Source organism: Pimephales promelas, chromosome 1, assembly GCF_988280905.1.
Source record: "Pimephales promelas chromosome 1, fPimPro1.hap1.1, whole genome shotgun sequence".
Lineage (NCBI taxonomy): Eukaryota > Metazoa > Chordata > Actinopteri > Cypriniformes > Leuciscidae > Pimephales > Pimephales promelas.
The window spans coordinates 46886948-46899493 of record NC_142769.1 but is presented as its reverse complement, the minus strand read 5'-3'; the positions used below and the strand labels follow the sequence as shown (position 1 = coordinate 46899493).

General features: G+C 36.5%; 2 protein-coding genes across 4 annotated transcripts in view; one reads left to right on the top strand and one right to left on the bottom strand.

The window, feature by feature from the left end:
- acap1 (ArfGAP with coiled-coil, ankyrin repeat and PH domains 1) overlaps nucleotides 1–2825 on the top strand; it is a 34880-nt gene extending 32055 nt beyond the window's left edge. Inside the window, exons 24-25 of one of the 2 annotated variants that reach the window (XM_089130614.1) lie at nucleotides 848–957; nucleotides 2010–2825. In XM_089130614.1, the coding sequence (XP_088986740.1) occupies nucleotides 848–957; nucleotides 2010–2078 (179 nt within the window). In that variant the 3' untranslated portion in view covers nucleotides 2079–2825. The remainder of the gene's footprint in view (nucleotides 1–847; nucleotides 958–2009) is intronic. The other variant, XM_039658922.2, reaches the window with a different exon arrangement.
- A 1581-nt stretch (nucleotides 2826–4406) lies between these two features.
- Nucleotides 4407–11277, bottom strand: slc16a13 (solute carrier family 16 member 13). Of its 2 annotated transcripts, none has more exons than XM_039658923.2 (6): nucleotides 10945–11277; nucleotides 7743–7984; nucleotides 7507–7650; nucleotides 7169–7425; nucleotides 5500–6025; nucleotides 4407–5156 (listed from the first exon to the last, which is right to left on the bottom strand). In XM_039658923.2, exons 2-6 carry the CDS (start codon nucleotides 7975–7977, stop codon nucleotides 4846–4848), a joined length of 1473 nt encoding a protein of 490 aa, XP_039514857.2. In that variant the 5' UTR covers nucleotides 7978–7984; nucleotides 10945–11277; the 3' UTR covers nucleotides 4407–4845. The 2 variants fall into 2 exon arrangements, with proteins under 2 accessions (XP_039514857.2, XP_039514858.2); XM_039658924.2 differs by having other exon boundaries at nucleotides 11090–11277.
- Nucleotides 11278–12546: the final 1269 nt, after the last annotated feature.

Below are 12546 nucleotides of genomic sequence, written 5' to 3'. Positions count from 1 at the left end.
ATCTATCTATCTATCTATCTATCTATCTATCTTTCTATCAACTCTCTATCAATCTATCGGTCTATCTATCTATCTATCTATCTATCTATCTATCTATCTATCTATATGTCTATCTATCGGTCTATCTATGTCCATCTATCTATCTATCTATCTATCTATCTATCTATCTATCTATCTATCTATCTATCTATCTATCTATCTATCTATCTATCTATCTATCTATCTATCTATCTTTCTATCTATCTCTCTATCAATCTATCGGTCTATCTATCTATCTATCTATCTATCTATCTATCTATCTATCTATATGTCTATCTATCGGTCTATCTATGTCCATCTATCTATCTATCTATCTATCTATCTATCTATCTATCTATCTATCTATCTATCTATCTATCTATCTATCTATCTATCTATCTTTCTATCTATCTCTCTATCAATCTATCGGTCTATCTATCTATCTATCTTTCTATTTGTCATTCTGTCTCTTGTTCTTTCCATCTCGCTGTATCTAATCTTACCTTGCAAACACTAGTATTTCCTTCAGAAAAGCGAATGATTCAGCTGTTATGGGATTGGCATGGACATTTGGCATTGCATGAGGAATGACCACCATTAAACCAACATGTTTACAATTAACCATCATTAAATGCATTAAATCAAAACTTCAGACGCTGGGGATCATTTAGACAGAGCATTATGATCAGTTTTAATATTTGGCTCTCCAGTATGAAGATGAGTCTCCTATTGCAGTGCCAGATGTTTGCAGGTGTGCTTTTTCTGTGGTGCTTATGCTTTTTACGTTCATGGCAGTTTGTCCATATGTGTGTGTCTCTATACAAATCAGATTTTGCTGTGGTGTGTTTGTGCGTCTGTGTGTGTGTGTGCGCATGTCCTGAGACGGGTGGCCAGGTGTCTCCTGCTTGCAGTGTGTGTCCTCTGCACTGCGTGCTACAGGTAATCCTCTGTTACCGTACTCATGTATAAAAAAAAACAACTGCACTTATGTACTATTACAAATCTAACTCTTCTCTTCTGGGTGCTGGTGTTGACATCAGGCTGATTCAACCATCTTGTTAGACCTTGTTAAACTCTGTTTAACTCCAGGTTTTCCATCTTTAATCATTTAACACACTCACAGGGGATATAATTCACACTCTCATACAGTATATGACTGTAGTACGCACTCGGTCTTATTTGTTTTGGAGATCAAATGCAATGTGCTGTAAGATTATTCAAGTCTTACATCTGTAACAAACAAGAATGCCAAAGAAACGATGTTTTGCTGATTGCTTAAAGGGGCTATATGTAGAATTCAGAAACGCTTGTTATTAGCGACACCGGTGGCAGTTTAGTGAACTGCACTCGAACAAGAGACTGAACGTGATTTAATACTCACGGCGAAGTTCTTCTTAACAGCTTTACTGTTTTAAATGCCTGTACTTTTAACGAGCTTTTACATATAAGCTTCAGTAAATCGAGGAGCAGGAGTTTCCCTGCACATTCACTATATAAAATTCACTGGAGGTAAAAGTTCACGTGGCCGTCGTCAGATTTGGAAGTCACTCAAAAGGCTCCTTCATGGTGGCTTCAGTCGACTTCAGTGAGGCGCGGTGGTTTATGGGAGGAGTAGTTCCTTTGCTCGGAAATGAAAATATGTACACAGGCTTGTACCCTTGACTTTTTTGGGGGATTTTCTCTTCGTTTTTTCACTCGAAATGATTTGTTGTATGCTAATGATTTCAGCCGTAGCTGGTTATCCTCAGACATGCTCTAATAACATCCCGTGTTCTTCACATAAAAATCAGTCTACATGTTTTCATAGACAACCTAGGAAGTCGGAAAAGGTCTCGTTCCTTTGCAAGCTGTTCACACATTGGCAATACAAATGCAATTAATAAGTAAAATAGATTTATTTATTTATTTACATATAGCCCCTTTAAAGTTGTGTTTCTTATTCCTAGGAAAATATTCTAACACTAATTTTTCTGTATTTTTTCCTCCTGTAGGTGATGAAACCTATCATGATATCTTCAGGGATTTCTCCCAAATGGCTTCCAACAACCCAGAGAAGCTGAAGCGCCGTAGCACTGATATGAAGTAACCCACCTGACCACTAGATGTCGATGTTACACCAATATACACATACGGGCGATCCAGTAGATGGAATGAAGTTACCACATACTATTGCTTTTCTATTTTTTTTTTTTTTTTTTTTTTTTTTTTGCTGAAACGTCACCCGGCTGTCTCCCACAGTGAACACCTCTTATGAAACGCTGCTTCATTTGGTTTGTCTGGTGCACTTGATTGTGGGTCTAAACATTTGGGTTTTTAGCATATTTATCCCAGTTTAGGCGTTAGGATGTCATTGATAACATTTGCTTATCTCTTTGGGCACAATCCTTATTCCTTTACGTTTCTTCATCCAGATAATTTATCATTTGAGTAAGTTTACATTCCCAATGTAATGAAAGCATCAAGTGGAACTCATAAAGCCGAAGTAGTGGTGAAGTGGATGCCTTTACGTTTCTCTTTTAAACGTTCCTCATTGAGTTGCTATTCATTTCTTTTTTTTATTCACTATGTTGTGAGCCACAGTGTTAATGCAACTTGAATGTAAATGTTACGTTGGGTGAGAGATCAGTTTGCTTGGTTCTCTTGTATATTTTTATTTCAATTTTCTCTTTTTATAAGACCAAAACAACACATTTGAAATGGTAAGTGATTTTTTGTGAGCATGCAATGCTCTAAGCAACACGTTTGAAATGAATTAATGTGGAAAAGGTGGAATATGTAGCTAAATAAATAAATGATTCATGACTCATCGTGTGACTTGCATTTCTAAACTCTACTGGATAACTAGGATGCAGAATTGTGCAATGAAATGCCATTAACACTTGAATATCTTGTTAGTTACCGTGGTAACAGGAGAATCACCTGATCGGCTCAGATCAGAAATTCCACTCAACCTTCCAATTAGATCAAAAGTCAACGAGGACTCTAAAGCTATAAAGTGCAAAGAACCAGATGATGAAATGTTTAATGTCATCGCTTTGCTTTGGCAAACCAATGCTACTACTAGACCAACTGTGATTGAACTGCATTTGCCAGCAAGCAGGTCTAGGTTAAACTCTGTCTGCGGTCTATAGGCTAAACTGAGTGTGTGTGTGTGTGTGGCCAATCTCAAGGCAATAAGAGCCTCAGCATGAGAAAGCAAAGTCTGGTAGTGGCTGAGCTGAGCTCATTGACTCTCAGTCTATGAAGATTAAGGCTCACGAGAAGTGTTTTTAAAACAGCATTACAGACTAGTATTCAAAGTGTTTTACATGTGAGGTAGAGAACTAACAGGTTGACATTAATATACAATAGTAAATCTCTTGTATTATGTCAAATAAAATGTTTAAACAAACAAAAAAATGCTTTGAGGAACACAATTTGTAACACTTTGGTCAATGATTCAGTGAATTTGTTTTAAGTCAGTGACCTCGGTGGATAAACATGTCAATATTCGGAGACCTTGAGCTTTAACATCACGGTGAAAACCCTTCGCATTAGGCAAAATCCCCATCATAAAATATCACTGAAATAAAAAAAAAAAGATGCATTTTGACTCCGAAAAGACAACATCAATTTTCTCGGACAATGCAAAAGAACATCTTGAAAACATATTTCTCCATATGCCATACAAGAACAAGATAAGTCCAGCTGTAATCAAGTAAATGTAGCTAGTCTGTGTGAAAGATTGATGCTCTACCTCGGGAGCTGAACAGGATTAGCATTGCTACGTTAGCATTAGCTTGCCTTCCTGTGTATAGCGTCTAGCATCAAACAAGGAAATGTTTTGCCTTTATCCTAGCTTTTGCTTGATGTGAAAACAACATGTCTGAGATGTGATGATGACCAAGTTATAAGCTTGGAACTGAGTAAGTTCTTGCTAGCACCAAACATGTTTGACTAGCATTGAATACAAAACTGAGATTAATAAAAACCACAAACCTCATTTAGTCCACCAAATATCATAATCAGATTTCTGTCAGAGAGTGCCAGAAGTCAAACAAGACACCATAACTTAGGCCTACAATCCAAAAATTATAATATTATAAAAATAATAATTTATAAATGAATAGAATTTCTGCCAGCATACTTCTCCAAAATAAAACAGCGTTATGGTGTCAGATAGTAATACCATTGTATTTAATATGCAGTGCCCTCCATAAATTAAGAAATGGTCAAGCAAAAGAGGACTTTTAGAACAATTCCGGCACAAATCCTTATTCTGTGATGATTTTGCATTGATTATGAAAAGATATTTTATTGAATAAAAATTATTGACTTCTACAGAGCCCAAAAAGGGACATGGTGAGCGGGGAAAACATGAGATGGGAGGAGGGAAAAAAAAGTATATATATATAAATACTTTTTGTTTATTAAAGGAATCATTAAATTAACAATATTTCTGACATTAAGACAGTTAATATATAACTTTATTCCAGTTAGGCAGACTTCAACATCTGAGAACATCTTTTGGATTGTTTTGTTACTATCCAAAAAGCAGTAGCAAATTTCACCTATATATATATATATATATATATATATAAAATACCCTTGTATATATATATATATATATATATATATATATATATATATATATTATTTGGCATTGGGTAAATCTCACTAATTTGTACTTATACCACATTTTTCAGTAAAACTTTCAGTGGATAATTTCATAAAAACCATTTTGGCCACGATTCCAATACAAACATTTGTGTATCCTGTTTGATATAATGCAAATATCCTTTCAAAAACTAGCTCTACCACCATTAGGTGTTTTCTAACATCACAAAATCATAATGTTTCCTTTAATTTAGTCAGAGGAAGAATTTCCTGAGGTATTTGTTCTTGTTCTTGCTCTGGATGTGTAACCTCTCTCTTAGAGCAGATCTTTAACTCTTTTTCTGAGTTCGAGGTAGTGGGTTTGAGTAGTCCATCTTCAATGGAGCAATCCTGAGACTTCTTCTTTGATGGTGATGGGGGTGGAGGGGCGGTACAAGACCAAAAATAGGGAAGAGTCATTGTAACCAACGTACCTAACATGAGGAAACTACCAGCAGTGATAAAAGATGCCGTGTATGTTCCAGTGTAGTCCTTCAGCCAGCCTAGGAGGAAGGAAAATGGAGATGGAACAATTATTTCAAAGCCGAAAAGCTGCGTCAATTTGGTCTTACCTATTATGCATTTTTTTTCCATTTCCAATTGTCTTAAAAGTGTAATGTTGCTGTTTGAGCATGAAAAGGGTCTGCAAAGTTACAAACGTTTTTTGCGTTCACACCCAAGCGATTTTCACTGACGATGAGCCGAGTGAACATGCAAATTCATTCCCTGACTGGGTATTTGAATCGCAATCTTTAATGATCGCTCATGCAGCTCTAGAAGAGAAGTGCCACAACATTAAAGGTCCTCTTTAAATAAAATGATTGTGATCATCTTATGAGCTCCTACCAGACAGTGGTGCTCCCAGCAGCCCTCCAACGCTTTCAATGAGCTGCAGGAGACCGAGGGCTCCCAGCACTCGCTCGATGCCTACGATCTCCGGCACCACCGCGAAGGCCAGCGGCGTCATCGCTCCTGCGCAGAAGCCATAGGCCAAACTGACAACCAGCAGTCCTGGGTAACTCACCGCAGCGGGAATGAGTATCAGAAACAGGCCCAGTAACCCAGTCCACAGCGCCAGCATGTGGGGCATCCGCATTCTGCCCAGATCCGAGGCCCAACCGGAGGCTACGCGGCCCACGATATCCGCCACACCGGTTACAGAGATTACAAAGGCCGCCTGGTACTCAGTGAAATCAATGTTACGGCTGTGGGCCACCAGGTGAACGTAGGGGATGAAGTAGCCCGCATTGAAAAGGGTGATGGCCGCGGTATATGTGAGGAAGCCTCGGTGTGACAGCAGGGAGAGCTCAAAGCACTCGTAGATACGGGAGGGGGAAAAAGAGCATCTGTTGAGGTTGGTCGAGTTTTCAGTCTGAGAAAAGCACAAATAGAGTAACAAATCAAGAATTCCTTAATTTTTTATTTTAAGCAAACAGGAATCTGGGGAGGGTTGTTAGTTGGGCAGACATGCACCGAACCGTGAGCCCAAAACCGAGGTACCATTACACCCCAAATAAAAAAAAATTAAATGTATACAATTACATCATTCTAATATGTTTCAATTATGAATTGTTCAGTTTATCAATATATTAAAGGATTACTTCACTTTTGAAAAAAACTTTTGCTGATAATTTACTTACCCCCATGTCATCCAAGATGTCCATATCCTTCTTTCCTCAGTCGAAAAGAAATTAAGGTTTTTGATGAAAATATTCCAGGATTTTTCTCCTTATAATGGACTTCAATGGGAACCAGACGGTTCAAGGTCCAAAAGACAGTTTCAGTGCAGCTTCAAATGTCTTTAAACGACACAAGACGATGAATAAGGGACTTATCTAGCAAAGCGATCGGTTATTTCAAAACTTATTTCAAAAATGTAACTTTTCTGAGGACAAATGCTCTATTCTAAGGACAAATCCCTTGCTCTATTCTGTGAGGCGCGTTTGCAACGTCACGTAATACGTAATTATGTTCAAAATGTCACGGGCGACGTAGCCGTAAGTACAGAGTCAGTGTTTACAAGTTGAACGCATAGGTTGAACGTGAAAACTAACTCAAACACCGTTTACAAAAAAAGGAATTAAAAGGTAAAACAACGATGTCGGACAATTTTGATTCTGTACTTCCGGCTACGTCCCCCGTGACCTTTTGAACGTAATTACGTATCACGTGACGTTACAAACGCGCCTCACAGACTAGAGCAAGGCTCGCATTTGTCCTTAGAAAAGTTACATTTTTGGAATAAGCTTTGAAATAACCGATCGTTTCGCATGATGAGACCCTTATTCATCGTCTGGTGTCGTTTAAAGACATTTGAAGCTGCATCTTTTGGACCTTGGACCGTCTGGTTCTCATTGAAGTCCATTATATGGAAAAAAATTCTGGAATTTTCTTTTCGACTGAGGAAAGAAAGACATGGACATCTTGGATGATATGGGGGTGAGTAAATTATCAGCAAAAGTTTTTTTCAAAAGTGAACTAATCCTTTAATGTAATTATATATCAAAACACATACCTTTTCCACAACTTTTGGATTCCCCAGAGGTCGAATGAGAGCTCCACAGGCGATAATGTTGAAGCTGAGGCCCCCGAGGATAAGCAAAGCCCCACGCCAAGCGTAAACTGACACTAGATATTGAAAAAGTGGAGAGAAGGCGAAAGAGGCGAGACCAACGCCTGTGAAGCCCAGGCCCATGGCTAGAGATCTCCGTATGGTGAAATACTGCATCACTGACGCAACAGTAGGGGTGAAGACCAGTGCCCAGCCTAAACCTGACAAAGAAAATCAGAACAACACCAATTAGGACCCTGAAATTGGCTAATATTAAGGACACTGTTTACAAGAGCATCTACCTGAAATGAATCCCATGGTCATGTAAAGATGCAAAAGATTTGTTGCCTGGGAAGCCAGAATGAATCCCAGGCCTGAGAGGAATCCTCCCATCATAACAACTGGACGAGCTCCATACACATTACATGCGGCTGCAGCTATTGGACCTGTGTGAGGACATGCAGTTAACATGCTATATCATATTGAGTTGGTTGATGAAGACATGTCATCATGAATGAATTTGTGCATGTGAACTTACTCATTAGCTGTTGCATGGCCAACCCAATGGATGTTATCCAAGACACTGCCTGAGCACTCTCATCGAAGTACCGCACAAACTCCACGAAGAAGACGCCCAGACTGCGGATGAGCCCAAACACCAGCGCAGATATCACGAAAAGAGACCCCACCACCACCCAGCCCCAACCCCCATCAGGTGCCGCCATCTGTGGGGACGGCTGCTGCGTTTCCTGCCTCTCTTGGGGCTTTTCCATCTTTGCACTGAAGAGACGAATTAAAGAGACCATGATTTGAATATCTAGATGTTGTTCTTGGGATCTACTTGAAGAGGTTTTCATGCTTGAATGTAGTTTTTAATGTAGTCCTTAAATAAAAATGTTGATCATGAGATGGACTCTGAACTGTCAGTGATTTCAAAATCTGATCTAATCCAAATCTGATCGCTCAAAACTATTAAATGCAATAAAACGCTCTCTCTCTCTCTCTCGCTCCCTTTTTAAATTGAGCTTTCATTGGTAGAAAAACAGAATGTCCTACCAACTTAAAATGCATTAAAAGATTTGTTGTGCATAAAATAGTGATTATACTGTATATACAAAATAAAATACTATTATTAAAAGTGAGTAAATAATGAAAGTATATAGATTCTAGGTTATAATATAACTATCAAAAAAGCACATCTTGTTGTTATTATTATTATTATTATTATACTAAACTTGAATTATACTGTAAAATATATCAATGAATTTACTTTCATATTACATATAGATATTACATAAGTATTTTATGTGTGTATAACTAACCAATTAGATCATTTTTAGATATTTCTTCCATTACATTGCAGGTCGATATAGGCTTGAAATTTAATTCTTGACTTTATGGTATTTTTACCATAATTTTTCTAAATCTTGTACTGTGAAAGAAGAAATTTTATTTTGCTGGGTCAGTTTCCACTTGATTTATGCAGTTAATGATATCCAGAAAGCACGGTGACTAATGATTGATATGATGGTGATATATTAAAATAATTTTATTTTAGCATCACATTTGATTAAAATGTCTAAAATGTTTACAGTTTTTGCAACCAAACAAGAAACTCTATTTCAAATGTTCAATGTGCAGGAGCATAACTATTACACAATAAAAAAGGAATTGTAAAATAAATTATAATTATCAAACAAAAATATTAATTAGCGTCAGGCTGTTTAGTGATGATTATGTCACACACCTATTCGCCCTCTCTCAATCTCCTCTGCCTTAAGTTACGCAAGTAACCGATGTATGTTGTCCTCTCAACACCTCATTACGCAACGCCATTATGCGTTTATATTCACGTTTATAGCAAAGTATTTTGAGAGGCTGCTCACTGCAGTGTGGAGTGTGAAGTATACGTCCTCCAACTACAACTTAACCCTACTCAAAACTCTACCATGTACTATGACATCACTTTGTAGGCTAAAACGCGTATGCAAGTTAGCATTTTTGCGCTTCCGGTTCCCTTGTCCCAAAGTCAATGGGGTTTTTTTGAATGGGGTTTTGGTTAAATGGTTGAAATGAGGTCTGTGGTGAACACAAGCTCAAGACACTTTCGCGTTTTATTCCACGGCATAAAATACATCAATATAACCACACTCATGATTTTTTTAAGCTGTTATGTGTCTTGAAAAGCGGTTGCTAAGTGGCTAAATGGGACTACATAGGCAGTCGAGCAGAAACGCCATTACGCCGAACAGGTAAACTCGTTTTGGTTATAACTGTGCTCTTATAAACTATTCTAACTCACATGTTCTAGGAAAATGTTTTTTGTTAAAAATGAGAGATTTGTCGGAAGCTTAGTCATGGTGTCGTTGAATTTTTGAGACGGTGGTGTAGTTCGTTTAGTCTGGCTTTTACTATTAGCTTTTTACTTCTGACTGCATTTAGCTTCAAAATTCATAAATGTTGTGTTCATCTGTAAAAAAATATATATTTATGGACAAAACGTGTAAATATCATTAACATTTGATGATCACAGAGCTTGTTTTTAGCAATAATCCAAAAGGCTAAATCCTATTTGGTTTTTGATAAAGGAACCGTGACGCAAACTGCAAGTTGGCCTACAAAGTGACGTCATACCTGCGCTTGAATTTGTTTTGTTTTTATGTTATTCTTTTCTGAAGAAATATGACGAGATCTTTCATGTACCAAGATGATTAGTAGCCTATCTGTTTGCTGTTTGTTTTATTTATTATAATTTTTTTGTTTTTGTTTGATTTGTTTGTTTCTTTTTTTACTCTTCTTTCTTTCTTTATTTTGTTTATGCAAGAATGAATCTACTTGATCATTATATACATTGTTGGAAATGATCCAGATGTTTAAGAGGTGCATGTTTGCACTATTGTAAAGCAATTTTTGAATTAAAAAAAAAAGTTTTTTATTTATTTTTTTTACAGATGTTTATAATGTACTATAAAATTTGAGAACCTGTGAAATATTGTCAGATGTTAATTTGTGCTCTTGTACATTTATGCCGAGAGACATTATGAAAAAAATAAATATGTAAAAAATATGGAAATTAAAATGATTTTTAACATTATTTCGTTGCTTGATGTTAAATTTAAGTTTTAAAATGCCTGTCTACAGGTACATACTCGATTTCCGGATGTATAACATTGTTATTAGGTAGGCTAATGTAAAAAAAAAAGAAATTGTAAAATCTGCTCACACGTGAAGATACGCCCAATGCAAATCAAACAACCATATGGTTTATAAATATTAATTAGGTAACGTACATAATATTCAGGAAAAGATTCTTGTTGTGCAGTGACTTAGCTGACCCATTCAATCCAGTGTCGCTAGCGTTGTTAATATTTAGCACGCGGGATTTTACAGTGTCAATGACACGATTTATTCATGAATTTATGGCCTTAATATCGATCAATACAAACGCCAAGAGATTAACTTGATGTTGCAGACCGAATGTTATTATAATTACATTGAGGCATATATGTAGGCTATTGTGGACGTAACGTTACCATACAAGCACTATTTGGCAGTAGATGTTACAATCGCTTACAATGAAACACTAAACACTCTAGACAAACAGTATGTAACATTGTTGCTTACTGAATGACATATAGACGTTATTATTTGTTAGAATAAAATATCGGAAAATGGTATCCGTTTCAAAATGCGATTTCTTCAGGTGAATGAGTCCATAACAGATCAGTCGTTATACTTACCCATAACCCAATCACCCCTTTTCCCTTCGAGCCATGACGATTAGGTCAAATCATAAAAAACATCTTCTTTTTAAATACATAGACAACCGGTAAATATCGGGAAGCTCATAGTCGATGGTGATTTCCGACTTATTCATTAATTCACCTGCTGTTTGACACCAGTTTAGTTTCAGTGAAGCTCCGCCTCCAGAGCGCGCTCACGAGCTAGAAGAAAGTTTTAAATAATATTCAAGAACATATCTCTACATCGATCCCTTTATGAAAACACGTGCAATGTTAGGTTCAGTAAGTCGACCATAACAGCACATTCAGCATTCAGTCACGCATTTAACTACTGTTAAAGATTAACGCTCTCTAGTATCTATGCCTGGTGTGTGAACTAAATAAGGCCCTCTAGCGATTGTTTCAGTTAATGGTTTGATATTATATCATTTAAACACTTTAAAAATGCCAACATTTCTTAAAACTGCCCAGGGTTGTTTACAGGTCTAAATTGGTTTTAAAATGGACTTTACTTGCTGAAGTGTGTGTGTGTGTGTGTGTGTGTGTGTGTGTGTGTGTGTGTGTGTGTGTGTGTGTGTGTGTGTGTGTGTGTGTGTGTGTAGGGGGGACAAAATGTGATTGTTCATGTCTCTGTAAAAAAATATTTTCATGATTTGTAATCACAACATTTATTCTTTTGTCAAATCAACTTAGATCATTTATGTAGTTCAGATAACATAATATTTTTGAGTTTCAAGTGATTAAATTAATCTCCTTCATTGTATTAACTAATTTTTTCCATTTCAATGAACTTAAAGTTTTAAGGCAACCAGGTTACTTATTTTTTAAGTTAAACCAACAATATTTTTTCTATATTTTAACAATAGTAAAAATGTTTATGTATGTGTATTAAAGTAAATGAGTAAAAATGTGTGTGTGTGTGTGTGTGTGTGTGTGTGCGTGTGCATATAGGCCTACACTCTCTCTCTCTCTCTCTCTCTCTCTCTCTCTCTCTCTCTCTCTATCTCTCTATGAAGAGTTCAGATGCAAAAGCCTCTAAGTGCCATTTGAAATTTTCTTCTAAAATGATCATTTTTATCAAGCTTGTATATTTAAGTTCAGTGATTTCACTTAAATGGCAATGATACTTACCTATTAATTGTCATTTAAGTGAAATTATTGAACTTAAATATACAAGCTTGATAAAAATCATCATTAAAGAAGAAAATTTCAAATGGCATTTAGAGGCTTTTGCATCTGAACTCTTCATATATATATATATATGAATCACACAAAATGCATGTTATTTTACACGGCTGTTTTGTTGTTGTCGTTTATGTGATGGTTGTTGTTGAGTCCCTTCCTCCCTTGTTTGGATGTTTAGATCAAGGTAAATTGTTAATTTGTCTTCTGAGAAACATGCAAGCATCTTCTGTTGCTTCCGAAGGACAGTACTAAATAAAACAAAATTGATATTTACACAAAATAAGATTTTTTTGTACCTCTTTATCCTGTTCAAAAGTTTTCACCCCCCTCCTCTAAATGGAGGATCAGTGAATGTTTGAACCATATAGTTATAGTTCACCCAAAAATGAAAACTCTGTCACACCTCAAGCGAAG

Coding starts and splice junctions, on each gene's coding strand:
- slc16a13 (XM_039658923.2), bottom strand. CDS start 7,977: ATGGAAAAGCCCCAAGAGAGGCAGGAAACGCAGCAGCCGTCCCCACAG. Junction 7,426..7,506: donor GACCATGGGATTCATTTCAG/GTAGATGCTCTT, acceptor TTTCTTTGTCAG/GTTTAGGCTGGGCACTGGTC. Junction 5,157..5,499: donor GCTGGGAGCACCACTGTCTG/GTAGGAGCTCAT, acceptor CCTTCCTCCTAG/GCTGGCTGAAGGACTACACT.